We start from the raw sequence: 24,695 nt of genomic DNA on the forward strand, positions 1-24,695 counted from the left end.
TAAACCTTTATTTGCACATTTTTTTCTTGGTCTTAGTTGAAACGTTAAGTGTTACATATGCTTTTTCGAACATTCTGTCCATATTTGTGGCACTGTAATAAGTCAACAGCCAGCGGTATAATAAAGTATGTTAGTAAAAGGGAAATCTAACCATTGAATTTGCAGAACATGCCCAGACTTAAGCTGAATGGTTGTGAAACAACAAGAAATCCAATGCGTCATAAGCAACAGTCGACCTCTTGTCTCAGAAGGATTTTCCCTCTCACTGCTATTAAATACCCTAATAAGCCCATGGCATATTTCACTAATCTTCAAATAACAAGCCTTTCTATTTTAAAACCTCCAGTCCTATAGACTTTCTCTGCTTGCATGAATAAAGGGTACACACTGTGAAGCGAGAGACTATAGCAAATTAAACAAGGATTGTTTATGTATTCAAATTTAGCTTTAGGTCGCTTGTCTTCGGGACTTTCCAGCAGAGTATTATCTGCAGTGTTATTACTTTATTTTTTTAAAAACACGTCCAAATGAAGCCTACGGTGAGCACGGTGTACCACGTCATTGCTTTCGGCTGGTATGCCTTTGTCGTAATGTCCCTGGCTGCCAAAGATGGAGAGGACTTACCTCCTGGGATATTTGTCTATGGGGGACCATGGAAGTACCTCACCTTTTTGAATTTGGTAAGTACTGTTGTGTTGTCTGTCGTTCTGTGTGTTCACTGAACTGTATTCGGAATCTATTCGAATTATATGAATGGATGAATTGTTCACTTTTCTTAGATATTGCAATTGGTATTCTTTGGCCTGGCTGCTGTGACTGATCTTCAGGCTGGAAAAAAATCGTCAAAGATCCTCAACAGATGTAAAGATCTGCTTTTCTCTGTGTTTGTATTCCCCGTTGGCATGGTGAGAATCCACGGCAAACCACTTTTACAATGCAACACAAAGTTTGGACACAATGACGAAAATTTGATGTTGATGATGCTGTTGATGCCGATGCTGAAGCTGACGATGAAGATGTTGACGTCGGCGATGTGTTTTGATTGGTTTTGTTTTTCTCTGCTTTTCTTTAGTTTGTCGTCCTGCTGTTCTGGATGATCTTTGCCTATGACAGGGAGCTTGTGTACCCAGCCAGCATCGATACCTTCTTCCCTCCCTGGATGAATCACTCCATGGTCCGTGACAGTGACGAGTCTTACTCACAGCAAAAAACATTCTGCTCTTCTGTTTCCACTTCATAATAATAACCTAAAGCGTGTTTCTGCATACACAGCACACGTTTGTTTTTCCTATCTTACTGGGAGAGTTCTTGGTCCAGCCCCATGTCTACCCAAAGACCAAGCATGGCCTAGTAGCATTGGGAGTCGTGGGCTTATCTTACCTCAGCTGGTATGTTGCACGACACACACACACGCACATGAACAAACCCATATTGGGTTTAGATGTCACCTAATACAGTGGTGATGATGAGGATAATTATGATGATGATCATGTTACACTCTTCCTCAAGTCGTTCAAAACAGTGTTTTTAGATTGTAAGCTCATAGGTCTAGGCAAGCCCAACAGACCAGTTACTACTGGTTATTACTGGTTAATACTGCAAAGAGCTTGGGGGGTTAAAACATACTGTAACACCCACTGTTCTTGAACTCGTGCGTGCCTAGGCTTTCGGTGCACTAAAGGCACTTTGCTTACTACATACCATCTTGTTATTGCCATGGCTTCCATAACATAGAAAAAATAGCTGTAAATGTTAATATAAACAGAGTATGTTTTATAAAATCAACATTTTACCACCACACGATCACAGACTCAGGCTTTCATGCAGGGAGGTTAAAATACAATTGATCATCATTTTAAACAAGTTTATGTTTCACTTACATTTTTTGATAAGAAACAAACATTATTAACACATTTTATGCGGCTGTGAACTTGTTCTGCAGGGTGATTTGGGTGTACTTGTCAGTCGGTATCTGGGTGTATCCCCTGCTGGGATTATTCAGTCACGGTGGACTGCTGTGCCTCTTCGTTTTTAACATGTCTGTGGTTACCCTGCTCTACCTGCTGGGGGAAAAGCTCAACTACTGTGTCTGGGGTAAGTCACTTACTATCCTCCAACAACAGAAAGCACAACTGACTCCTAGTCAAAAATGTATAGGGCAGACAATTTAATTGTGTAAAACATATAAATAACTTATTTCTCTGTGTTTCATTTCTCACATGTTCTTTATTCTCTTCACTTCTAGGTGAACTAATGGAGAATTCAATGACTAAACAAAAGTGATTGTGAGCTTCTATTTACAATCTGATGAATTTGTTGCACAACGTTGCATGTTTTTCCAAGACTTCTGGTTTGACTTTATCAACTTGCTGCATTACCTCAAGATTTTGTGGCCATTCATAAATAAAAATAAGGAATAGCTTGAACATGTATACCTCTGAAGTTATATCCAACTTTCATAAAAAGGGTTGAAGATGTACAAATCATTTCATTATAAATAGCATGAGCAATTGAATAAACCATGTCCAATTGAGTGCTGAATTACTCATCTCCTACTGTGCATATTCATATGTTGCTATATTTTTTTCTAAATGCAGATATTGAACCAGCATTTACACAAATGTGAAGTGTTTTACATATTTACACATCAGTGATCAATTACACATCAATAACACTAGGAGGCAGAGGCCATAGTAGATCTACAGACTCAAGCTGGACCAATTTGAGTCGGCCTACAGCATTAAGTCCCTGGTCCCACTTCATTGACAGGGACATTATTGATCAAGGCAAAGGCTTCTGCCCACATTTAGCCTGTTCTGCCAATAGCACGTGGGTTAGTTTAACAGCTGGATTTGCAATAACACAGTGCACAGCAGTGTACAGTGCTAGTTGGTTCAACCTGTTTTGTATGTTTCGTCTCATATCCGCCGATCTGTAAAACATGATCTATGCGCCACTTCCTCCAGAAGATTGATGATTTCCCGTAAGCTCCAGTGTAATGTGATCAGGTAGATCCTCCATGCAAGTCCCTGAAGCACTTGAGATGTTGAAGGTAGTTGGGATCTGCATCCACCAGTCCAACCGATAGGATTTTAGCCAACAAGTGTAGATCCTCTTCGTTTAAATCCCTCTACCGAAATGAAAATATGTTTGTGTTAATGTCTGTGTCGGATATGAACATGAATCATTTCAACAGCTTCTCTGCTGGGCTTCTTACCTTTCTGCTGTTGACCGAGTTATAATCCGATTTGCCTTTTCCCTGTGATATGGAAAGACATGTTATACTTAACAGATTACAAATTCCTTATTTTAGATGCTGGTTGGATTAGAATCCTGTTTTTTAATTATCTTCGTCCTGGATTTTTGCTTAGTAGTTATTATTAATTTATTTTTTTGTGCGTTTATTTTCTATTATTATAGGATAAGAACTGCATCGCACATGAAGAGTGGTCTTATAAGGTAGGCCTATACATAAACTCTCCAAAAAACATTGAAACATTAAAAAACAGTTAATCATCTATGTAAAAGCCAACGATATGAAGGGTCAACTGCTCATCAATGAAAGACACAGGACCACAAATGAAATCGAGTTGCATAAATGTTACAGAACACAATCTTCACTCCTTACCGGCTTCAGGGCGTTTGAAAAGCACATAATGATGAAAATGATGCCAATGATGATCTGAGGAAGACAGGGAAAACAGCGGCCATTAGTAATTTAGTCACATTTGAACACTGATTTAGACACACACACACACACACACACACACACACACACACACACACACACACACACACACACACACACACACACACACACACACACACACACACACACACCTAGAAAGAGCAAGAGGAAAGGAACAAAGCACTTACTCCTAGTAGGTAAAGCATTTGTATTCTTCTTGGCTCTCGCCTATCCGTGAGCGCAACTCTGAATCGTATGTGTGTGTGCGTGTGTGAGGTTAGCAAACACTGCTAGACAACAAGGAACTGTGACTGGAGATACTACCGTCTGGAAACGACTACACGCAGAAAGAACCAGAAATACAAGACACGCAGCATTCCAGTCGCCTGTATTTCTACAGCTTAAGATGTCTTGATAAAACAGGTGACGAAGGCTATTACGCAGATACACCTTTGGCTTTGTGGACTTTGTGGAATGCAAACAATCACGAGGGCCGGATTGTTCCATGACCAACATAAAAAGTCACATATTGACGCCCTTTTGATAAGATTCTCTCCAGAATTAGAATAATAAAAACACTATTTTTCAGATAGGCCTAGGTACTACATTCAGAGGTTCAACCTCAACAGTCTGAAAGGTTTTCGATCAATCCTTTTAAATTAATTAATTAATTCAGAGGGCACAGCAGAATAGGCGTATTTAATTCCCGAACCTGTCCATGAATTTTACACCGTTTCTTATGATTGTATGTATTGACTCGCTCCACTAGAGGGAGACAAATATTATATTTCATTTAATCTAGGAACGATAATGAACCATAATGTTCCTTGAATGGACATATACATATAGGATAGACAAAGTTTCTTTACCACAGATATTGGTAGAGATCTCATATGTAGCCTATGTTAAAGTAAAAGTTAAAGTAAACAATCAAATACAGTCTAAAGAAAGATCATTGCAAATATTCCCAACACACTAGAAGCAATATATTACAGCCTATTTGTTTTTCAAAAATATAGTAGGCCAATACTTCTTTTAATCATGGCAAGTGCAATGTAATAATTATAAAATCAAATACAATTATGATTAATTCATATGTTTTCCAGGGGTAAATAACCCAAGACACAGCAGCCTTCAAATGAACGTTTACTTCAAATCTGATAATTAACCCAATTTAGATCTAGAATTAGTAGATCTTGTTGGTTCTCCAAGCTTCGCGACTTTTCTTCACTTCTGTCAAGTATTTGCAGCAGTGTTGTTGCTTCTGTAGCACATTAGTTTTACCTTCAAAATAAAAGCGGTCAAAATATAAACGGAAATATATAAACATTTTCATTATTTAAATAAAGACTAATTGTATTAAGATGAACATATTTTTATTTTTTTATGGTGTTCATTTATTTTGACCCGTAGATATGAATACAAACCTTGAATGAAGAACCTTTACTGTAAACGGGACACGAACCCAATGCGCACGCGTGTCCGCTCTCTCGCTAGCTTCACGTTCGTCTGGCTGCACTTGTGCCAGTTGCTGTTGACAGGAGGACACCAGAGCTGGAGTCCCCAATTTAGGCGTTAGATCGTCCATGGCTCATAGCTCTGAGCGACCAGGGCGAATACTATCTCATATCTAGCATACCATGCTCTGCTGTGACTCGCTGGGGCTAACACGTGACGTGAGAGTGAACATAACAGTTTGACTGTGGCAAGACATGCCATAAAGCTGCAAGACAGCTAATGTTAGCTAGCTGTCTTAACCCGCTGGGCTCACCTACTGCAACAGGTAATGTTCACGTAAGACCTGCTTTTACAAGGGACTCGCTGTCACCTCTTAGTGAACTTAGGTAGCAAAGTTCCACCACTGGGCTGGTGTTGAGGGCTGTTGCGGTGGTGGTGGTGGGGTTTGTTAATGATTGAGCTAACTAAGACCACTGTACTACAGCCAGGTGAAATATGTCTGGAAGAATGGGCTATTGGGACTTGGTACAAGTGTCAACATGCTTGTAGTGCCCTTCAGCAAAATGGATGAAACGAGTTCGTTAGCTTTGGGAGGTTTAGCAACGGTGTACAGTCACACAGATGGTTCAATTCATCAGTTGTATAGTGAACATTCATTATCGCTTTTTATTATGATGGTTACATGTCATGTAAGCAGAAAAACAGCCACTGTTTATCTTTGGTGACAACAAAATCTTTGTCTGCATCCAGTTTTTAAACGCATAAGCCACATAAAGTGTGTCATTTCTTTCCAGATAATCGGATACCCGGTTGGTGTGGTTAGCCAACGGACAGAACAACAATGTTGTGTTGGGGCAATGCTTCCTATGGGCAATTGGGTTTGGGTGGAATTGACGAGGAGATAGTCATAGAGCCTCGTAAATGTGACTTCTTTCACGGGAAGCAGGTGTGTGACGTGGGCTGCGGCCGAAGACACACCACTGTTTTGCTGGAAGATGGGACTGTTTACACGTTTGGCTGCAACGACCTGGGTCAGCTAGGACACGATAGGTCGCGAAAAAAGCCAGGTTGGTTGAAACCATGACACCTGGACGCTACAAAATCAGTCATGCATGCATTTTGGTTAAGATTTGTGTTGTCCATCAGAACAGGTAGTGGCCTTGGATGCGCAGAACATTGTGGCTGTGTCCTGTGGAGAATCCCACACGCTTGCATTGAATGACAAGGCACAGGTTTTCTCCTGGGGACTGGGCTCTGATGGGCAACTGGGTCTTAATAACTTTGAAGAATGTGTCCGTGTGCCAAGGTAATCTAATTTGTTCTTATTGGCATGAAGCCATTATTTATTTAATGTTTTGTTTGCCCATTTATCACATTCTACAGAAAGGTTGATCCTACTTTTCTTTGTGGTGCACCCTTTTTCCCAGCATCGACATTATTCAGTGTAAGACTGTTGTTGTTTACTTCAAATATAATTGTATCATAATAGTTTTTCCTTTTCAACTTCAAGAAACATCAAGAGTTTATCAGACGTACAAATCACTCAGGTAGCCTGTGGATACTGGCATTCCCACGCTCTTTCAAAAGGTAAGCGTAGCAACTTAAACCATGAGGTTATTCTCTCCTGTACATTTATAATTGACTCACTCCTGTTCATTTTCTCTATCTACCTCACATTATTTTTTATGTCTAGCCGGCCAAGTCTTTTCCTGGGGTCAGAATCGATATGGACAGCTGGGGCTTGGAACGGACAGGCAAGGCCTTCCCACACCCCAACACGTGCAGTCTTTACAGGGCATTCCCTTTTCCCAGGTCACGGCAGGAGGCGCTCACAGCTTTGCCCTAACCCAGTCGGGAGCTGTGTTCGGTTGGGGCCGCAACAAGTTCGGACAACTGGGCCTCAACGATAACAATGGTAAACCAAACCGCTCGCGATCTAATTTTCGCAATCTAAAGTCACGAGAGAATCAATCAGCTTTTTTTATGACAAACTAATCTTCTAAAGGTGGGTTTCAGATCGACACAGCCCGACCTTGCTGAAGTCCCTGAGGTCTCAGAGGGTTATATACGTGTGCTGTGGAGAGGACCACACGGCCGCACTGACCAAGGTGAGCCCCGCTTTGGTAGCACTGTGTCGTCTGCATTGAGGCTGAGTGGAAAAATGTGCCATATTTGCATATGGTTAATAAATGTTTTTGTAATATTGTATATTTCGGCGATAGTTGTTTTACATTTGTAGTGTGTGTAGTGGAGGATGGATTTCTCCTCATTATGAGCCTTTACTCTAAGAATAGATACATTTATCTTTGTCATCTTTTGTCATTCATCAAGAAGTTTCCTTGTTTGGTTTGGAATCTTTACAGAAAGTCACCTCCTTCTCCAATAACCAAGTTAGGGTGTTGCATAATGCAATCCTTTCATACCTGTAACATAACATAGGGGTTGTGTTGGATTACAGGAAGGAGGTGTGTTTACGTTTGGAGCAGGCGGTTATGGACAGCTCGGACACAATTCCACGAATCATGAGATCAACCCCAGGAAAGTGTTTGAGCTGATGGGAAATGAAGTCACACAGATTGCATGTGGAAGGTAAAATCCCAATCATGCATTTAATTTGCATGTTGCTACATGAGCTATTCCTGCACACTGTTTTGTGTGAGTCATGAGTCATTCATCAGAAATAGTAAGTTAACAACCAGAGCAGCGTAGATTGAAAGTAGGGGGTCTAGGATTTAAATCAAATATTTTCTAAAGATTCACACCCTTCATTGAAAGCCTCTGAAATCAATCAATCAAATAAGGCCGTAAAAAAAATCTGTTTTTCGTCCTCGCCTCTTCAAGGCAACACACCCTGGCGTTCATTCCCTCCACTGGGAAGATGGACTCATTCGGCCTGGGAGGGAACGGGCAGCTCGGGACACGCTCCACTTGCAACAGGAAAAGCCCCGCACCTGTGAAGGGCTCCTGGGCCGACACCAACGGCCCCGTCACCACAGATGAAGGTGATTACACTGGTCTATGGTGACCCATCCCGGCAGGTCAATTAGTTGAATAGGTTGGTGCATGCACTTCAATTAACTGGAGCTCCAGGCAGAGAGGTAATTGGTTGGTTTTTGTGGGGTTGTTTGTTTTGTTTTGCAGGCACAAAGCAGGCCTACTGCGTGAAGAGGATCTATGCAGGCGGGGACCAGAGCTTCGCTCACTACGACTCTGCTGATTTGTACAACAATTTTACAGTTGTAGGTTCATCATCTTTATATATTTATATATGTGTCATAGACCTTATAGACTCTATAAGCATGTTTGTATATTTTCATGAATCCTAGGACCGCAAGAGCCCAGACAATGGGAGGATCAAGAACGGGAGCACGACAATTTGCACACTGACTCCTCAGCTAATAGACAAATGGCTGAGTCCGTCACCTGGAAGACTCCCTCAGGAAACCTCCAAGTAAGAGCTCGGTCAAACAGACCTCACCTGTTCTACTCTGCTAACAATGTCACAAACTACGTCAATGTGGCTCCATTCTAATCGTTTTCTTTGGTTTCAATCTCTAACCTCCTACAGTGAAATCGACCTGGTGTTCTCCTCAGCAAGTTGCCTCAATGGATCCTTTTTGGCTGCAAGGTAATCTCATTAATATCACGTTCTAAACAAGGCAGTTCAGTATGTTGTTGAACATTGCGATGCATTTATAAGTGCAACAAAGTAATGTGTGCTTGATTCTGAGCGGATGACGAACGTCTCTGTCCTCCACAGCCATCCAGACCACTACACCACCAGCAGTAAATGTTCTGGGGTGGATATGAACATGGCCCGGCTCATGTACCACAAACTGATCCAGCCAGACCACCCGGAGGTAGCTCAACAGGTGAGCTCGGACCTAATGCATGCTTTTTAGGGGTAAATAACCCAAGCTTATTGGGTTACTCATCTTAGTCCCTTGTTGTTTTTTGTCCCCAATTTCGAGGTCTCTTTCATCACTTTCACTTTCACTTTTCAATACAGCTCTGACAAGCTGTATTAACATGGCGATGCATGCCTCCACATTTTTATTAGAGTTATTTCGATTTTTGTACGTTTTCAGGGGCAACCGAGTTTGTGGTGCTTGCTTCGGATCGACTCGCCACAGTTTTGTAAATGAATAATGGCGAGTAGTTGCATTTAATCTTCCCCTGCTCTACAAGTGAGTTGCTTACTCTAACATGAGTAAGCAACTCCCACTGTTAAGTGTAATCATGGATTACTAGTTTTTATTGCTAGAACTAATAATAGTTATGATAATTATATGGAACAAATGTCCAAAACCCAGTAAATGACCCATCATCATCTCCTCCAAGCAATACACCATTTAAACATTGCACCCTTGTGAATTACACACAAGTATTATGGTTTATGGTTGAGTTGGCAAAACAGGTCATTTTCATTGTAGACTTTAGAGGCAATTCCCCGCTCCTGTCCTATCAGGTCGCAGCGAGTCTGGAGAAGAACCTGATCCCCCGGCTGGGCTGCTCTCCCCCGGACATCGAGGCCCTGAGGCTCTACCTGAGCCTGCCCGAGTGCCCTCTCTTCAGGGACCCCAGCACCTACGTCACCCTGGCCATCCCCTTCGCCAAGGCCCTCGTCAGCCTGAAGGACGCGCCGCTGAAGGTCCTGGGTAGGTCCTGGGTAGGTCCATTAGGGACGTTTGGCTTCTCTCATTCCGTCGCTGACTTTTATCCAAACTTTTGCCAACAAAAAAAAAGTCAAAAGTCAAAAGTCTGCATTATTGTCAATTCCAAAATGTGTGACGGACAAATGGAGGTTTTGTCTCTGACCCACGGTGCAATAAGAAAATTAGGTGAAATGAAATAAGTAATATTTACAATCGATACATTCTAAATAGTGCAAAATAAATTCTGAATAGTGCAAAAATAATTCAAAGGTAAAAGGTTCAAAGGTAGGCAGCAGAAAACTGTATATATACAATAAAGTTAAAATAGTGAATTGTCCAGGGTTCTTGGGGGCGAATGGGAGGGGGTTTCAGAGCCCAGAGTTCGGGGGGGCAGGGTGGAGGGAGGGGAGGGACTGGGAGCTCAACAATCTCAAGCACTGTTGTTGTGTTTTGTACTCCAGGGAGATGGTGGTCGGCCTTGGACCCCACGGTCTTCCAGAGGCTGGTGGGGCTGTACAAGGAGGTGGTGGTGTACCTGCTGAAGATGCACAAGGTGGGGATCCCCCAGGCGGAGCAGAGGATCTTCACCTGCTTCCTGCACACGTCCCTCCGGCTCCTGGAGATCCTGCACGCGGTGGGCGGCGGAGACAGATCTGCGTTCGTTCACCGCGTACCACCGGTGTGTCCTGTGTTCAGCAGCGCAACATCTTTAGAAACTGAACGATGTCGTGTGTTGCTCTCAGGTCAGCGAGAGGGCGGGACACATCATCCAGTATGATAAGTTCTACATCCACGAGTTGGACGACTTGATAGACATCAGGAACGACTATGTCACGTGGATCCAGCAGCAGATGTTTCCCCAGGTGAGACTTTTCATAGCGAATACTTTAATAACACTAGGGCAGTACCAAATCAAAATGGGCACTTTGGGAACGGGCTGATGCTTGGACTCCGGTATTGCTGCTTGCAGCGTTGTCGAGAAATGCTCTTCCAAACAACTTTACACGAGACAATCAATGGGACAGATGGACAGACAGACCGATATACATAGACACCTTCCATTTTTGTAAAGTTGACCATTACATTGTAACCTGTCGCTTAACTATTTCAATATTACATTTTTAGCATGACCAGTTAGATGGCATATTTCACCTTAACTGGCATTTTTACGTCCACGATTCATTCAGATGACTCTGATGTCTTTGTGTGTCGTATCGACAGGGCCACGAGGGCTCGGTCACCCTGTGCAGATATCCTTTTGTGTTCGACGCCCAGGCCAAGACCACCCTGCTTCAGACCGACGCCGTCATACAAATGCAGGTAACCCACCCTACCTGTAGGACTCTGGCTGTAGTACCACAGGGGAGATGACGGCTATGGTTGATTTGTGGTGCATGCTGTCTCTAGATAATAATCATAATAGTAATAATAATACATTTTATTTGTAAAGCACTTTTCGTGAAATAATCTCAAAGTGCTACAGAAACCGAAAAACAAAATAACCAAAAAAAAAAAAAAAAGGCACGATAACACATTAAGATGTTGTGTACCAACGTGTAGATGGCAGTTGACCAGGCCCAGAGGCAGAACTACAGCTCCATGTTCATGCCCGTGGTGGAGTCGGTGAACCCCTGCCTCATCCTCATCGTTCGGAGGGAGAACATCGTGGAGGACACCATGGAGGTTCTGCGGAAGTCCAAGAACGTGGACTACAAGAAGCCCCTGAAGGTGAGATAAGAACGTGGACTACAACAACCCCCTGAAGGGGCTATAGGGGGTGACTTGAGTAACAATGGCAAGATGTGTTTCTGAATCCTCTAAAAGTTACAACAACCCTTTATGGGTTATTTGTATGGAATACCGCTTTGATTTATCTATATACTTTTTTTTTTTAAGGTTTTTGGTTAGGTAGGTATTCTGATCTCAATTCAGTATTCGGATATTCATTTTATTTTGATGAGAAAATGTAAATGCAATATACTACTATGCATACTTGGGGACTGCGGTTAGAAGGCTAAGCTACATTTCGTCAATATATAAGCAAGGGAGCTAGACGTCTGAGAATGCTTCACATCGACACTTCACATCAACGCACGAATCATCACTCGTTAGTTTTGGATATTCAAACATTATTCCAATATTCCGGTAGCAAATATTCCTTGACGGCTGCCTTGAGGTATGAGGACACTCAAGCCATTAAGCTAGAGGCCGAAGCTTGAAATTGCGTATTCGGGCCAGGCCTAGTGTACGGGGATAACATCAATGTGACGCTGGTGTTTCTGCTCCGCTGCTCGTGGCAGGTCATCTTCGTGGGAGAGGAGGCGGTCGACGCGGGCGGCGTAAGGAAAGAGTTCTTCCTCCTCATCATGAGGGAACTGCTGGACCCCAAGTACGGGATGTTCCGTTACCACGAGGAGTCCCGGCTCATTTGGTTCTCGAATAAGGTAAGCATTGGAACACCAAAGCCAGATCTGGCCATAATGTATGTGATGTCTTGGTTTAGACGACCAGGATGCGTTGGCCTTATTGATTGAGTTGGTAACTGCTACACCGACTCTGTGCACAAAAAACATGCACATCCTTGAAGAGTATGGTTCCTTGCAGACGTTCGAGGACATCGACCTGTTCCATCTCATCGGTGTGGTCTGCGGCCTGGCCATCTACAACCTGACTATCGTGGAGCTCAGTTTCCCCGTGGCCCTTTACAAGAAGCTGCTGAAGCGGAACCCAACACTGGACGACCTGAAGGAGATGATGCCGGATGTGGGAAGGTAAGGTTACAGAACTAGCCCTTGTTTGTGGACTTGAATGTACCTTTTTCCTTTTTACCGAACCTTTTGTCAAAGTGTAACCATGATGCTCTTTTTTGGGCCTTGGTATTCTGATATGGGAGAGGACAGTGTACTTAAGGCATCCATTCTCTTATTTCCCTTTACACCAGGAGTCTGCAGCATCTCCTGGACTACACAGAAGATGACCTTGAGGATACGTTCTGTCTAAACTTCACTGTAGGTTAAGCGCCTAGGTTTACAGTGAAATGATAGAGCTTTACAGATGGGTATTTCTTGAAGCCCGGTTGAAAATGGCAAACTCACTGCTTTTCAGGTCACAGAGGAAAACTTTGGGGCAACTGAAGTATTGGAACTCGTGCCCAACGGGGACGATATCAATGTTAATAAATCAAACAGGTAAAGGCCCACACTTTGCATTCTTTCCATTTCCTATCGTAATTTTCTGGTCTGTTTTTAAATCTTAAGCTTTCTCAAAAAAGTGCCTTTATTACAACGCCTCTATTTTGTAAATGCTGATTTATTGCCTTCTAAATGACTCATATTTAATCTCTTCTGGATAATAAATTTGAATTATAGCAGAAGAGTTTCACTCTCCAGAACGAACGTGCTAAATTGTTATGCATGTTTGACATTAACCCACTTGGACTTTGATCCAATCTGTTGGGCCAATGATTCATTCACTGCACTTTGTTTATTCCCTCTTCTGCCCACAGGCAGGATTTTGTCCAGGCGTATGTGGACTACGTGTTCAACCGCTCCGTGGCCCCGCTGTTTGAGTCCTTCCACGCAGGGTTCCACAAAGTGTGTGGTGGGAAGGTTCTGGAGCTGTTCCAGCCCAATGAACTGCAGGCCATGGTCATTGGCAACACCAACTATGACTGGAAGGAACTTGAAAGGGTATCAAACACAACTCACTTCTTCCTTTGACATAAAAATAGAAACTGACGCTCTTGATTATTTTTTCTTGATAATATCTACGAACAGTTTTATAGTACAGTACTAGTGCCGTGGTTTCTAACGCTTTTATGTGGGTTAAGTTGGCTTTTAAAATTATGTATCGAAAGCAACCGAAGTACAAACATGAGTAAATTCATCACTTTTACTTTTGTCCTTTTCTCAACCTCAAAAACCTCCAACCAGTCAAAAATGAGTATTGAATAAATGCATTAATTCTACCTTCAGACGACTGAATACAAAGGCGAATACTGGGCTGAACACCCTACCATCAAGTTTTTTTGGGATGTATTCCACAATCTACCTTTGGAAAAGAAGAAACAGTTTTTATGTAAGTAGGACTACAGACCTAACACGAGTTCTAGCATGTCTGTTTGGCACAGTATGAATACCAACACCACATGCGTGTTTTGTATGCAGTATTTCTCACGGGAAGTGACCGCATACCCATTCTGGGGATGAAGAGCCTGAAGCTGGTGATCCAGCCTACTGGTGGAGGACAGCTTTACTTGCCCGTCGCACACACCTGCTTTAACCTGCTGGACTTGCCCAAGTACCCCAGCATGGAGAGCCTCCGCGACAAGCTCCTTCAGGCCATCGATCACAACCAAGGCTTCAACCTCGCCTGAGGAAGGACAACGCTTTAGCATCCAGGGCTTGGTCGGACCTTGGTCTTGGGCTGTCCCCTGCTGTCCAAGGAAAACATTGCAGGGGGAAGCACAGTAACTCACTATATGCTTATGAGAGGAAACTTCCAAATGAAGCTTAAATTGCATAGTATTATGCAATAGTGCAGGTATTTGCTTTTTTTTTTTTTCCACCCCTGCAGTATTTTGATGCTTGCCTAAATTGAGTTTTTAGCAACGATACATACTTTGATAAATTCATTGTAGATATACTTTTATTCACATGTGGATAAGAATAGTTTGATGACGTTGGTATATACTTTGACACAGAGGCGCTCTTTTTAGGTATCACATAAACCCTACTGTGACGATTGTTCCCCACACAGTGTGGTCATGTATACTTAATACTTATAGCCAAGAAAATCCAGCAAGCATAAGACTTAATTAAACAAGCCACAAATAATAGTGTGGCCATGGAAATGTAGGATTTTGGGGGATTATTTGAAACTGCTAAGAATGCATTGCTTTATCACTACTTACCACTGCCATCAGTTAATTATTACGTTGTCATAATATTCCTCATCAGCCAGATGATGTGAAGTACAGCGTTAAAGAGGCACACCATTAAAAGGTATGCTCATGTGCTCCCAACAACTTATAATTTGATGCTTTGTCCTTGTGTGCATACATTTGACCTAAAGCCCTGATGTATACCTCCCCCTTTTCCAGCAGCATGGTGTAAAGGCTTTCCCACGTTTCAGGTAGCATGTTGATTCAGGAAGATTCTGATTCAATTGACGAGGAGGTTTTTGTAGCTTAGGTCCAAGAGCTCCACAAAAAAGAAGAATATAGGATTATTCGAACATTCAGGTTTGTATTTTAATGAAGGGGGAACAGCAACGACACACACGCTATGGTTCATGTGGTAAAGTATAAGGAGACTGGAGATCGTCCCTGGTCCGACGCTGACGTTTCAGTGGGGCAGCTCGCTGTGGATCAACTTGTAATGAGAGCCACACGACGGACAACGCTGGGCATCTCCCTCGTGAAGCCAGAACCACACGATCGCCGTGTTGTCCTCCTCGCCTAGGGGGGGGGGGGGGGGGGGGGGGAGGAGGAGGAGGAGGAGGAGGAGGAGGAGGAGAGAGAGTAAAGCCACCTCTGGTCAATCCATCACATGCCCAGTGGGTAATACTGCAAACACTCCCATCGCATCGCACTTACAAAGGCAGCCCACCAGCCGTTTGGCGCCGATGCAGGGGACGATGTGAGGTTCTGCTTTGGTTCCCGCGTACTCCATGGGCTTCAGCATGCTGTACGGGTCCTGAAATGGATAATATCAGTACACACATGCAATCAAAGTATGTGTGTGTGTGTGTGTGTGTGAAAATTAATTGGTACCTTTCCCTTCTTGAGGGCCTGAAGGGCACGTCGCTCCAGTCCAGTGGCCTGTTCGTCATCAGTTGGTATCCCTGGATTTGTACCACAGTGCAAAACTCAAATCAATCGTTTGGATTGTAGCGTGTGCGTCAATGATGCATTTGGCATGTGAAATAGGTTTTACTTTGTGATTCGATTTGCTTTACCTGCTCTATCGCCGCTGAGCGTGCTGCACGTACGCACCACTCAACAGGGCGCAGTAATAGATAAGGCTACGTATGCCCTTTCCCAGGCTACTGGCACCAGATCAACAAGTTGTGCCAGAAGAGGTGGGTCTATCACAGGCCTCTGGGTAAAATCCCGAATGACCTTGTTATTACATTTGAACGTTGTAGTAGTCATACTTGCCTACCTATTTTTATTTGGAACTTATCAAAAGGCAGGCAAATAAGGTTGCCACAATCTATTTCATATTTCCTTGTAAGGCTCTTCTATTTGGCGACGGAAATAATAGTCGTTTGAAGAAATGTACGATATGAAACGGAGCCTCTCGCTGAGACACCGTGTACACTACAGCTATCCAGTGCTGTATTTCGTTGTATTTATAATTTTGACGATGAATGCAACAGGTGTTTTTTTCCCCTCCTGCATTCGGTTCACACTTGCACTTATTTCTGTACTGTTGCTATAGCCCTTACCCTTCAGAGTGCCCATGGTCCGCTGTAGTGGTCTAACGGCAACATTTTGATTCACCAACCGCAATGCTGTACACGCTCGGAGTAAATGTCGTCCTGCCATGCTGGAACTTCTCTGTTACTGCGGGTCAACTCAAGTCGCTCAAATGAACTCTGGCGGCTGAAGCAAACGTATAGCCGCCGCCCACCCGCTGAATGACAGACAATCGTCCAGTCAAATCACAAAATTCGCTGCTCGGGCCAATGACAAATGGGTGGACGATGACGGAATACGGAGCTCTTCAGGATACCTAAATTACAAGTAGGCCCAATGTGCTATAAATTACAGGTTGACACATCTGAATGCATATTGTGAAACATTTCGTAAGCAATGACAAAAGGCATTGTAAATAATCAATACTAAAGTCTAAAAAAAAAATACAAAAACGATTGGAATAATAATTTGTATTTAATAATGTTAATAATAATGTGCTTATTGTGCTATGGAAGTAAACATTGGTTTGCTGGCAACATTATGAACCATTCAGGTCTCGCTTGAAGTATGTTATATGCATATTACAAACAGTTTACATAAAATATAACAATACACCAAGTCTGTAGTGAGCACTGAATGTAAATCCTAGATGAAAATCAAAATAATTATCAATGACTGTCAGATTATTTTTAAATGTATGAACCTACTGAAGTAATTGTGTGTTATTACAGTACACTTTGGCTGAATAAATGAATGATAATTTTGTTATTATGAAACTTATAGGCCTACTTGTCACAAGTATGCAACATTTGTAGATTCATTGAAAAATGTACACATTTATAGGGTAGTCAAAGCCTTCTATTTGAAAACACTATTCCCCTTGTTAACCTTTACCTAATCCACCTAAAGGATGCTGCGCTTCTTAAGACGTCGTTGAATTGATGAGGTGACTCAGTGCCTCTAATTATGTTTGCAAAATGGAATATATCTGCTCAATCTGTATTACACATTGGTGAGTCATGTCTCTGGGAGAGGAAACAATACATCCCTTCACTTCACAGTGTTCGACATAATTAATGATGACAACAATTATGATTTAATATATTCTAAACCCTCATCTGCCTAATTGTACCACCTGCTGTACCACAGTAAAACAACGGCTGATAAATATTCAAAGCATATACAAAACGATATACAATACTTGAATTACTGAAAAAAGCAAATTTGGTCCACATTTAAAACGTACAAAATGTGTGTTATAGTTGAATATAACAGTGACCTTTGTAATATGATACATTGTAATTGTAACCATAACCACACATACAGAGACTCTGGGATGAACTTTTAGATCTCATAGTTCCTAAACTTCTGAAGCAGAGTAGAGGGGGAGTCCGAAGCCCATCTGAAACGGTGGTGGACACCTGGACAACGATGTAGAAAAGGCATTCACAGTTTGAGGTTTTACAAATGAATGAACAAAAAACAAATGCAACACATGTTGCTATGATTGTGCAAGCTGATGATAAGCAATTAAGGGCTGGCACATATGACATAATGTATGTGCACTTACCAAAGGACGACACCGGTTCATGGGAGTCCTCTTCTGATGCATTTTGCTCAACAGGTATTTCTTCGGCTTGGGAGTTCATTGCAAATTCAGATTTCGCCTCTTCCAACATAGGTTCCTTTTTAGCTCTCACGGCCCAGTGCATTGACTGAAAAAGGGGTGTGAAACGTGAAAGAAGGTCTCTGTTTGATACAGAGAGGTTGTGGGGTTCTTGGTTGGAGGTACTTACCGTTTTCACAGAGTCCTTCAAGGCTTGCCAGTCGTGGAATGAAATAGTGACTCCACTTCGTGTCCAAAGGTCATAATTTTTTCTTTTGCTTTCATGGCATAAAACCTCTTTAGCTTCCTGCAGCTTTTGAAAATCTGCAACTGTTTTTTTCCCACACAACAAAAATACAATTAGGACGTTATAGCAGTATTAGGTAGGCCTACATTATTGGCCTATATGGTTTTTGCACATGGTCGCTCCTAAGCATGCACGTTACTTACTTAATTCTTAATAGTCTTTAATTAAAACAGATGGACAGATCCCAAATGTACCTTGCACATCATTTGTTTTACGAAAAATGTCCTACCAGCTTTGGGGTTCTCTGGCTGTTTGTCAGGATGGCAGGTCAAGGCTCGGATTTTGTATTCGTTGGTTATTTGTTCGGTCTGTAGTACATTTTAGATGAATATACATATTGGAATCGATTTAAATCACGTGCACTCTTTTCACAAACGCAATCAAGAAGTAGTAGTAGCCTACTGGCTATTAACCGAAACAATAATGAAACCGCACTATTACAGGCGATCACTGCTGGTATAATACATTTTTATAAAGGCCCTTTTTCTGGGCTACTTTACCTTCAATCTTATTTTAATCTGTGAGAAATGTTTCAACATTTAAACTTCCAGCAAATAGAGTGGGCCTGTGCAACCAGAACTTACCGAAGATAATTCGTCACAACCCAGTAACCCGTAGTAATCCTCAAAGTCCTCTCGTTTACTGTTCAAAACGGCCTCCATAAAATGCACAGAATATGGCTCAACTCGGCCAATGTTTGTATAAATGCAAAAATTTGCTACTTTAAGATCGTACCTATCAAATCCCTGCTGACTGCTACGGCTCGCTGCGGCTTCTGTTTACTGATGGTCAGCATCAGGTGGTCTCACTTTCCCTCGCGTGCAACGCTGCGAGGATGAGTCATGATGTCAGGAAAGACGTCAGAAACGAATGACTCATGAGGTTCATTGACGTCATTGAACGACGAGCACGACGTAAACACCAATATTCAGTCCTTATGCAAAAAAAAAAACACAAGCAAACGACGTCTTAGCATATTTTCATGATCTCTGCGCATTGGCCTTGCTGTGGCATGAACAACTTGGCATGAAATAGTAGGGGTCGTGATACAATGATTCGTATGTTCTGCTTCGTTAGATATTGGATTGATTCTCAAATGAGGAAATAAAAAATAACCACATGACACATTTTGTTATGGTTTGACGTCATCGACCTACCGAGGTGGACCCTGGGCGGCCGCCATTGGTGGGGAGCCGGTCACGTGGGACATGCAAATAACCCAGCTGTCGAGCGTAGAAGAATTTTGTTCCCCTCCACCACCACACGGCTCTCCGCGGCGACACGGCTGAAGATGGCGGACGGAGAGAACATTCTCGGCAGCGCCTGCGCTAGCGCCGCTGATACGGAGGAGCCCGCTGCAAAAAAGTCCAAAATCAACATGATTTCCAACTATGGATTCAAAGTGGCCGAGACCGAGCATATATCCTGCGTGTTGGAGGCGACAGGCAGCTGGGAGGCGATGGTGAATTCCGTGCAGCAGCAGCCGCCGCCGCCAGCAGAGAAGGAGGTTGAGCCGGTGATGGCGGTAGAGCAGGCCCCAGTAGCACTAGGCGGAGACAATGGGGTCGCCCTGCTGATCCTGGAGCCGGACAAAACAGACGTGAAACCAGACGAGAACCATGCGCTCGGGATCGTCGCCGAGACCCCAGGTAGGCGGTGGCCGCGGTGTCGTGTTTAAGCCCATGTGTCCTGCTGTCCTGGTTGTCCAAGTAACTTATTGTTTTAACTTGCCGGTGAGGCAGCTAGCCTCTGAATAGCTACCATGGCTAGCAGGCTAATATAGTAAACTACCAGTGCGTGGGACTGCAAGAGTTGCGCAAGGGCTATTGGGTTATCCGGGTAATTTGTCAAATGTAGATAGGCGACCAGTATCGATGCCTCCAGACACACAACCCGTGTTCTTTGGAGCGTTTCTCTCAATGGTTTTGGTGGGAATCGTACCCTAGGATGTTAACACTTCCGACCTTTCTGAGTTTGGAAGCAGCATTCGTGATTTGTTTGGCACCAACCTTATTTGCGTGATTGAACTTGTATTACATGACTTCTGGGCGTTTGAAAGCGGTGAAGTTAGCGGCCCATATTCTAACGACTCTGCTTTGCGTCAGATGTTCTTGGTCTTCCCTCCAACGGGTTGGGCGACTCCCCCGAAGACGATGACAGGTCTTCACACGCAAGTTCCAGCGACTGGACACCTCAACCTCAAATAGGTAGGTAGTCCCATTCAACACAAACTGTAAATAATAACACAAAAATGAAAACTGTTAAGAACTTGGGAAGTGTTGTTCTACAGCTGGTGTCATGTTGTCTTAACCAGGTTCCTACAGTTTCATTCAGCAACACATAATGAGAGAGACGGATCCTAGGACCATTCTCAAGGACCTGCTTCCAGAGACTACTCTCCCGCCAGACCTGGATGACATGACGTTGTGGCAGATCATCATAAACATCTCGGAGCCGCCGAAAAGAAAGAAGCGGAAGGATATTAACACGCTAGAGGACGTGGCTAGGCTTCTCCATGAAAGTAAAAGGATCCTTGTGTTGACCGGTGCTGGGGTATGTACTGGCATTAACATGTTGTTTTCCTCTTGTACTCTACATAAATGTATGGTTCACTTGGGACACTTTGTCTGATTTAACTTTTGTAACTTTCTTCTAGGTGTCTGTGTCGTGTGGAATTCCAGACTTCCGATCCCGCGATGGTATTTATGCAAGGCTTGCTGTGGACTTCCCTGATCTTCCAGATCCTCAATCCATGTTTGACATTGAATACTTTCGAAGAGATCCGCGACCCTTCTTTAAGTTTGCCAAGGTTTGTCCACCATGTCGTTACCGTTTCAAATTTCAATTCCCGTTCTCGTTACGTTTGACCGTTGGGATGATGACCACAATCTATTTAGTCTACAATGTTATAACTATAACTTAATGCTTTCACTTCATGTGTCTATTGCAGGAGATCTACCCCGGTCAGTTCCAGCCATCACCCTGTCACAAATTCATATCCATGCTGGATAAGAAGGAGAAGCTTTTGCGCAATTACACCCAGAACATTGACACACTGGAACAAGTGGCAGGTGTACAAAGGATTATTCAGTGCCATGGTAAGTTGCCTTTGAGATTGACCCCAGTCGATTGCACAACCATGTTCTACAGTAATGTGGGCCCGTAACAAATAAGCTTGTTTTTCCTGCAGGTTCATTTGCAACGGCGTCCTGTCTGGTCTGCAAACACTCGGTTGACTGTGAGGCTATCCGGGAAGACATCTTCAACCAGGTATCCCTCACAAACAAAAATCGGAGTCATACCGCAGTGATTCAAATTAACCCAGAGTCTCAATATCCACAAATATAATGGTAACTCTAGAATCACAAACCAATGTATTAATCCCGCACATTTTGAACATTGTCACAAATGGTCAAAATGTATTCAAATTGTATTCAACAATTATAAATTACATGCATACAAATATCTGATGCAAAAAAACAAAACGGGGTGCATTGAACCATGCCCATATCATTTGCATGCCTTTTTAAGAGTTGCACAAATAAACAAAGCTTCCTCTCGCAGGTGGTTCCTCGGTGTCCACACTGTGCAGATATCCCCTTGGCAATCATGAAACCAGACATCGTCTTCTTCGGAGAGAATCTTCCAGAATTGTTCCACAGAGCCATGAAACAAGACAAAGACGAAGTGGACCTGTTGATAGTCATCGGCTCCTCACTTAAAGTGCGACCGGTCGCTCTTATCCCAAGTATGTTCGCCAAACAAATGTTGTGGTTTTTCTGTAGCATCCCTAACGTAGCCCATCATGTGTTTCTCCCTGGGCCTGTCCAAGCTGACCACTGACTGCCCTTAACGCCTTCCCCTTGTGCCGCCGCCAGACTCCATCCCTCACGACGTGCCACAGATCCTCATCAACCGGGAGCAGCTCCCCCACCTGAACTTCGACGTGGAGCTGCTGGGCGACTGTGACGTCATCGTCAACGAGCTCTGCCACCGGCTGGGCGGAGACTTCGAGCAGCTGTGCGACCAGACCTTAAGACTCAGTGAGATCACAGAGAAGCCGCCGCGGTTACCGGACGACGCCGCCGTGGAGACCGTGACGACGACGACGACGACCTCCGAACCGGACAAGACGCCGCAGGAGGAGACGGCTCGGGGCGCCGCGCCCGCGCCGCCCACGCCTTCAGAGGAGACGGCGGGGGGGACGGTCGCCGAGGCCTCAGTCCCCGCCGCCGACCACGCGCCTCCAGAGCCGTGTCCGGCGGCGGCAGAACAACCCCTCCAGAACGCCGCCGCCGCCACGACCGCGGAGTCCCCGGAGGACCCGACGGAGGACACGCCAAAGGAAGAGGAGGCGGAGCCCAGACGCCGCCGCTCAAACCTGGATCTTCGCAGGAGATGCTGGATGAGTCGTCTCGGCAGGAGCCCGATCAGCAAGCGCCTTGAGAGTAAGCCTGGGATTGTGGCAGGGCGGCTCGGCTATGGAAGAAATCGTATTCACGATTATTTTGGTCAATATTGAAATCACGATTATTTAAACGATTGTTCTTGAGTTTGAAAGCATGACATATTTATTCAGCATTTCTCCCCCAAAAAACACTTTGTAACCGAGAACTTTGAAATTTCGCCTTAGAAATATCATTCCCCACAAAATGGTCAAACATAAAATGTTCAAATCTAAAATAATGTGCCGATATGTATCCAGCTGAAAAAAAATCTAACTCGATTATATTAGTTCTGTGATCGTTTGACGCTAAAATCGAAATAGCAATCATGATTAGATAAATCGCCCAGCCCTAGATTGTGACATCATCCCCGTAGTCGATGTACTATAAATATACTGCCATGTTGCTAGAAAATGAATGAATGAGTGTGTATGAATGAAAGGCAAAGTGTCTGTAGAATCGTGCAAACATGTTACATTTCAGCGTCTTAATAGAAAATGCTTCGACATGTAAACGGTATCCATCCCGTACGCCACGCTCTAACGCTCTATGCTCTGTCGTCCTTGTCCTCCCTCCAGCGTGCCAGTACCTCTTCCAAGCACCCAATCACTACATCTTCCACGGCGCCGAGGTCTACTCCGACTCGGAGGACGAGTCGTCCAGCTCCTGCGACAGCGACAGCGAGGAGTCGAGCTGCAGCCGCGACGACCCCGAGGAGGACAGCACCGGCACCGAGGACGACGCCGACGCCGCCGCCGCCACGCCGGCCCCGGGCGACCAGCCGGGCCTCAGAGACACGATAACGCACTACACGCTCGCCAGCGAGGGCACGGCGAAGGCGCAGACGGACAACGCTTGTGAAAGCAACATTCAGAGCTCCACACATCTGGAGGTGTAAAAACGACCCAGTCCACAAAGCACTAGTTGTCTTTTTTTCTTCTTCCTCCTTATCTTTATTCTTTTTTCGACTCATCAACCTTGCTTTTCATTTTTGTATAAATTGAGTTAGAACGACAATTTTGTGTGAATATGCAGCAAATATGTACTTGTTCCTTTTTGTGCCCGGTTTGGTCACATATGTTGTCTGAAGGCTCATACTGTGGACTACTGGGTAACGGATGCAGCAGTAGTTCATCTCATCTATGGTGTGTGTTGGCGTGCCCTTTGCGGGGCAAACAAAAACCATTGCGAAAGTAGAATAAGCTTAAATCCATTGCAAATTCAACATGCAGCCCAGAGTACAGAGTGAAACAAACCCCACCAAAATCAATCCACAATGTGCCATCATCTGTTTTCTGCAACTGCATCTTGTTTATGGACATGACCCAAGGAAACGTTCTCAGCCTGCTGCCTGTGAGAGAGCAGGTATTATGAGATAACCCAGACGTGAAGCGTCCCCAGGTGGCTTAAGTTGAATGCGTTGTCTTAAGCTGCAATACAGTCAAAGGGTGGCCCTGGTGATAAATACAGATTTCCAATCTAAAACCAAAGAACACTTCCTCAGCCTTTTAAGTTATACATTATTTCTGTGTTTTAACATGTCATTTACGCCTTGTGGGGGGGGGGGGGGGGGGGGGGGCGCTATACTGGTTTGTTTTTTTCTGACGTGGCAGCTACTTTTTACGGTCAAGCCTCTTATTTTTATACTCTTTAACATGAGACATACTCCTGAAAGAGTAGGTGACATTTTAAATCTTTAAGAAACTCAAACCATCTTGTAATAAGTACAAGGACTTTGGAATGTCACAGGTTTTTTGCCCTTTTCACTTTTGATAAAGCAGAAAGGTAAATTGTTCTATAAGATGCGGGATCCTGCTTCCCGCAATATTCAGTATTGTTACTGGCTCGATATTTGAATATTTGAACCAGTGTTTTAAATACATGTCTACATCAACATAATTTTACCTGCCATTTTATTTAAATATATATATTTTTTGTTTACGGTTCAAGGGAATACATTTTGTTCTACATATTAGAGCTGTTCATTATGTCTAATTGGGTTTATTATGATTATTATATAAGTAAAAAGCCTCTTTAAACACTGATTACGCATTTACTTTCATATGCACCTTGCCATTAACTTGTATCCATCATTTCCATTGGAACATAGTGTTA

General features: G+C 43.6%; 5 protein-coding genes and 1 long non-coding RNA gene across 7 annotated transcripts; 3 read left to right on the top strand and 3 right to left on the bottom strand.

Moving 5' to 3' along the window:
* The first annotated feature begins 527 nt into the window (after window positions 1–527).
* Window positions 528–2,533, top strand: LOC132473803 (androgen-dependent TFPI-regulating protein). Of its 2 annotated transcripts, XM_060074080.1 has the most exons (6): window positions 528–680; window positions 780–905; window positions 1,073–1,174; window positions 1,273–1,388; window positions 1,943–2,094; window positions 2,246–2,533. In XM_060074080.1, exons 1-6 carry the CDS (start codon window positions 528–530, stop codon window positions 2,281–2,283), a joined length of 687 nt encoding a protein of 228 aa, XP_059930063.1. In that variant the 3' UTR covers window positions 2,284–2,533. The 2 variants fall into 2 exon arrangements, with proteins under 2 accessions (XP_059930063.1, XP_059930062.1); XM_060074079.1 differs by having other exon boundaries at window positions 1,943–2,533.
* On the bottom strand, window positions 1,833–4,065 carry LOC132473810 (uncharacterized). The gene is made up of 4 exons (XR_009529479.1): window positions 3,877–4,065; window positions 3,629–3,682; window positions 3,218–3,259; window positions 1,833–3,130 (listed from the first exon to the last, which is right to left on the bottom strand). It is a non-coding gene; the product is annotated as an uncharacterized LOC132473810 (long non-coding RNA).
* Window positions 4,066–5,163: 1,098 nt separating this feature from the next.
* Window positions 5,164–14,834, top strand: herc4 (HECT and RLD domain containing E3 ubiquitin protein ligase 4). The gene is made up of 24 exons (XM_060074056.1): window positions 5,164–5,471; window positions 5,941–6,213; window positions 6,293–6,452; window positions 6,657–6,733; window positions 6,840–7,061; window positions 7,163–7,254; window positions 7,605–7,735; window positions 7,988–8,148; window positions 8,288–8,385; window positions 8,473–8,597; window positions 8,715–8,774; window positions 8,907–9,018; window positions 9,615–9,804; window positions 10,263–10,435; window positions 10,545–10,664; window positions 11,023–11,121; window positions 11,362–11,529; window positions 12,102–12,245; window positions 12,406–12,572; window positions 12,743–12,809; window positions 12,907–12,989; window positions 13,307–13,490; window positions 13,776–13,878; window positions 13,968–14,834. Exons 2-24 carry the CDS (start codon window positions 5,988–5,990, stop codon window positions 14,174–14,176), a joined length of 3,171 nt encoding a protein of 1,056 aa, XP_059930039.1. The 5' UTR covers window positions 5,164–5,471; window positions 5,941–5,987; the 3' UTR covers window positions 14,177–14,834.
* A 193-nt stretch (window positions 14,835–15,027) lies between these two features.
* LOC132473807 (cytochrome c oxidase subunit 5B, mitochondrial) lies at window positions 15,028–16,411 on the bottom strand. The gene is made up of 4 exons (XM_060074084.1): window positions 16,252–16,411; window positions 15,575–15,645; window positions 15,398–15,497; window positions 15,028–15,259 (listed from the first exon to the last, which is right to left on the bottom strand). Exons 1-4 carry the CDS (start codon window positions 16,349–16,351, stop codon window positions 15,147–15,149), a joined length of 384 nt encoding a protein of 127 aa, XP_059930067.1. The 5' UTR covers window positions 16,352–16,411; the 3' UTR covers window positions 15,028–15,146.
* A 266-nt stretch (window positions 16,412–16,677) lies between these two features.
* Window positions 16,678–19,255, bottom strand: dnajc12 (DnaJ (Hsp40) homolog, subfamily C, member 12). The gene is made up of 5 exons (XM_060074081.1): window positions 18,720–19,255; window positions 18,365–18,443; window positions 18,019–18,158; window positions 17,793–17,937; window positions 16,678–17,643 (listed from the first exon to the last, which is right to left on the bottom strand). Exons 1-5 carry the CDS (start codon window positions 18,795–18,797, stop codon window positions 17,567–17,569), a joined length of 519 nt encoding a protein of 172 aa, XP_059930064.1. The 5' UTR covers window positions 18,798–19,255; the 3' UTR covers window positions 16,678–17,566.
* A 57-nt stretch (window positions 19,256–19,312) lies between these two features.
* Window positions 19,313–24,625, top strand: sirt1 (sirtuin 1). The gene is made up of 9 exons (XM_060074059.1): window positions 19,313–19,784; window positions 20,241–20,342; window positions 20,450–20,688; window positions 20,792–20,944; window positions 21,086–21,233; window positions 21,326–21,405; window positions 21,700–21,883; window positions 22,014–22,583; window positions 23,159–24,625. The coding sequence occupies exons 1-9, from the start codon at window positions 19,427–19,429 to the stop codon at window positions 23,476–23,478; spliced, it is 2,154 nt and encodes a 717-aa protein (XP_059930042.1). The 5' UTR covers window positions 19,313–19,426; the 3' UTR covers window positions 23,479–24,625.
* Window positions 24,626–24,695: the final 70 nt, after the last annotated feature.

Source organism: Gadus macrocephalus, chromosome 15 (genome assembly GCF_031168955.1).
Source record: "Gadus macrocephalus chromosome 15, ASM3116895v1".
NCBI lineage: Eukaryota > Metazoa > Chordata > Actinopteri > Gadiformes > Gadidae > Gadus > Gadus macrocephalus.

Excerpts from the sequence above, each read along its gene's own strand:
- LOC132473807 (XM_060074084.1), bottom strand. The coding sequence starts at position 16,351 with ATGGCAGGACGACATTTACTCCGAGCGTGTACAGCATTGCGGTTGGTG. Across the intron at positions 15,646-16,251 it reads GACCATGGGCACTCTGAAGG|GGATACCAACTGATGACGAA; the intron begins GTAAGGGCTATA and ends GTACAAATCCAG. Across the intron at positions 15,260-15,397 it reads ACGGCTGGTGGGCTGCCTTT|GCGAGGAGGACAACACGGCG; the intron begins GTAAGTGCGATG and ends CCCCCCCCCTAG.
- LOC132473803 (XM_060074079.1), top strand. The coding sequence starts at position 528 with ATGAAGCCTACGGTGAGCACGGTGTACCACGTCATTGCTTTCGGCTGG. Across the intron at positions 906-1,072 it reads TTGTATTCCCCGTTGGCATG|TTTGTCGTCCTGCTGTTCTG; the intron begins GTGAGAATCCAC and ends GCTTTTCTTTAG. Across the intron at positions 1,175-1,272 it reads CCTGGATGAATCACTCCATG|CACACGTTTGTTTTTCCTAT; the intron begins GTCCGTGACAGT and ends CTGCATACACAG.
- sirt1 (XM_060074059.1), top strand. The coding sequence starts at position 19,427 with ATGGCGGACGGAGAGAACATTCTCGGCAGCGCCTGCGCTAGCGCCGCT. Across the intron at positions 21,406-21,699 it reads GGGAAGACATCTTCAACCAG|GTGGTTCCTCGGTGTCCACA; the intron begins GTATCCCTCACA and ends TTCCTCTCGCAG. Across the intron at positions 22,584-23,158 it reads GATCAGCAAGCGCCTTGAGA|CGTGCCAGTACCTCTTCCAA; the intron begins GTAAGCCTGGGA and ends TCCTCCCTCCAG.
- herc4 (XM_060074056.1), top strand. The coding sequence starts at position 5,988 with ATGTTGTGTTGGGGCAATGCTTCCTATGGGCAATTGGGTTTGGGTGGA. Across the intron at positions 6,214-6,292 it reads TAGGTCGCGAAAAAAGCCAG|AACAGGTAGTGGCCTTGGAT; the intron begins GTTGGTTGAAAC and ends GTTGTCCATCAG. Across the intron at positions 8,775-8,906 it reads GGATCCTTTTTGGCTGCAAG|CCATCCAGACCACTACACCA; the intron begins GTAATCTCATTA and ends TGTCCTCCACAG.
- dnajc12 (XM_060074081.1), bottom strand. The coding sequence starts at position 18,797 with ATGGAGGCCGTTTTGAACAGTAAACGAGAGGACTTTGAGGATTACTAC. Across the intron at positions 18,444-18,719 it reads GTTGTGACGAATTATCTTCG|ACCGAACAAATAACCAACGA; the intron begins GTAAGTTCTGGT and ends AATGTACTACAG. Across the intron at positions 17,938-18,018 it reads TGAAGGACTCTGTGAAAACG|TCAATGCACTGGGCCGTGAG; the intron begins GTAAGTACCTCC and ends CCCCTTTTTCAG.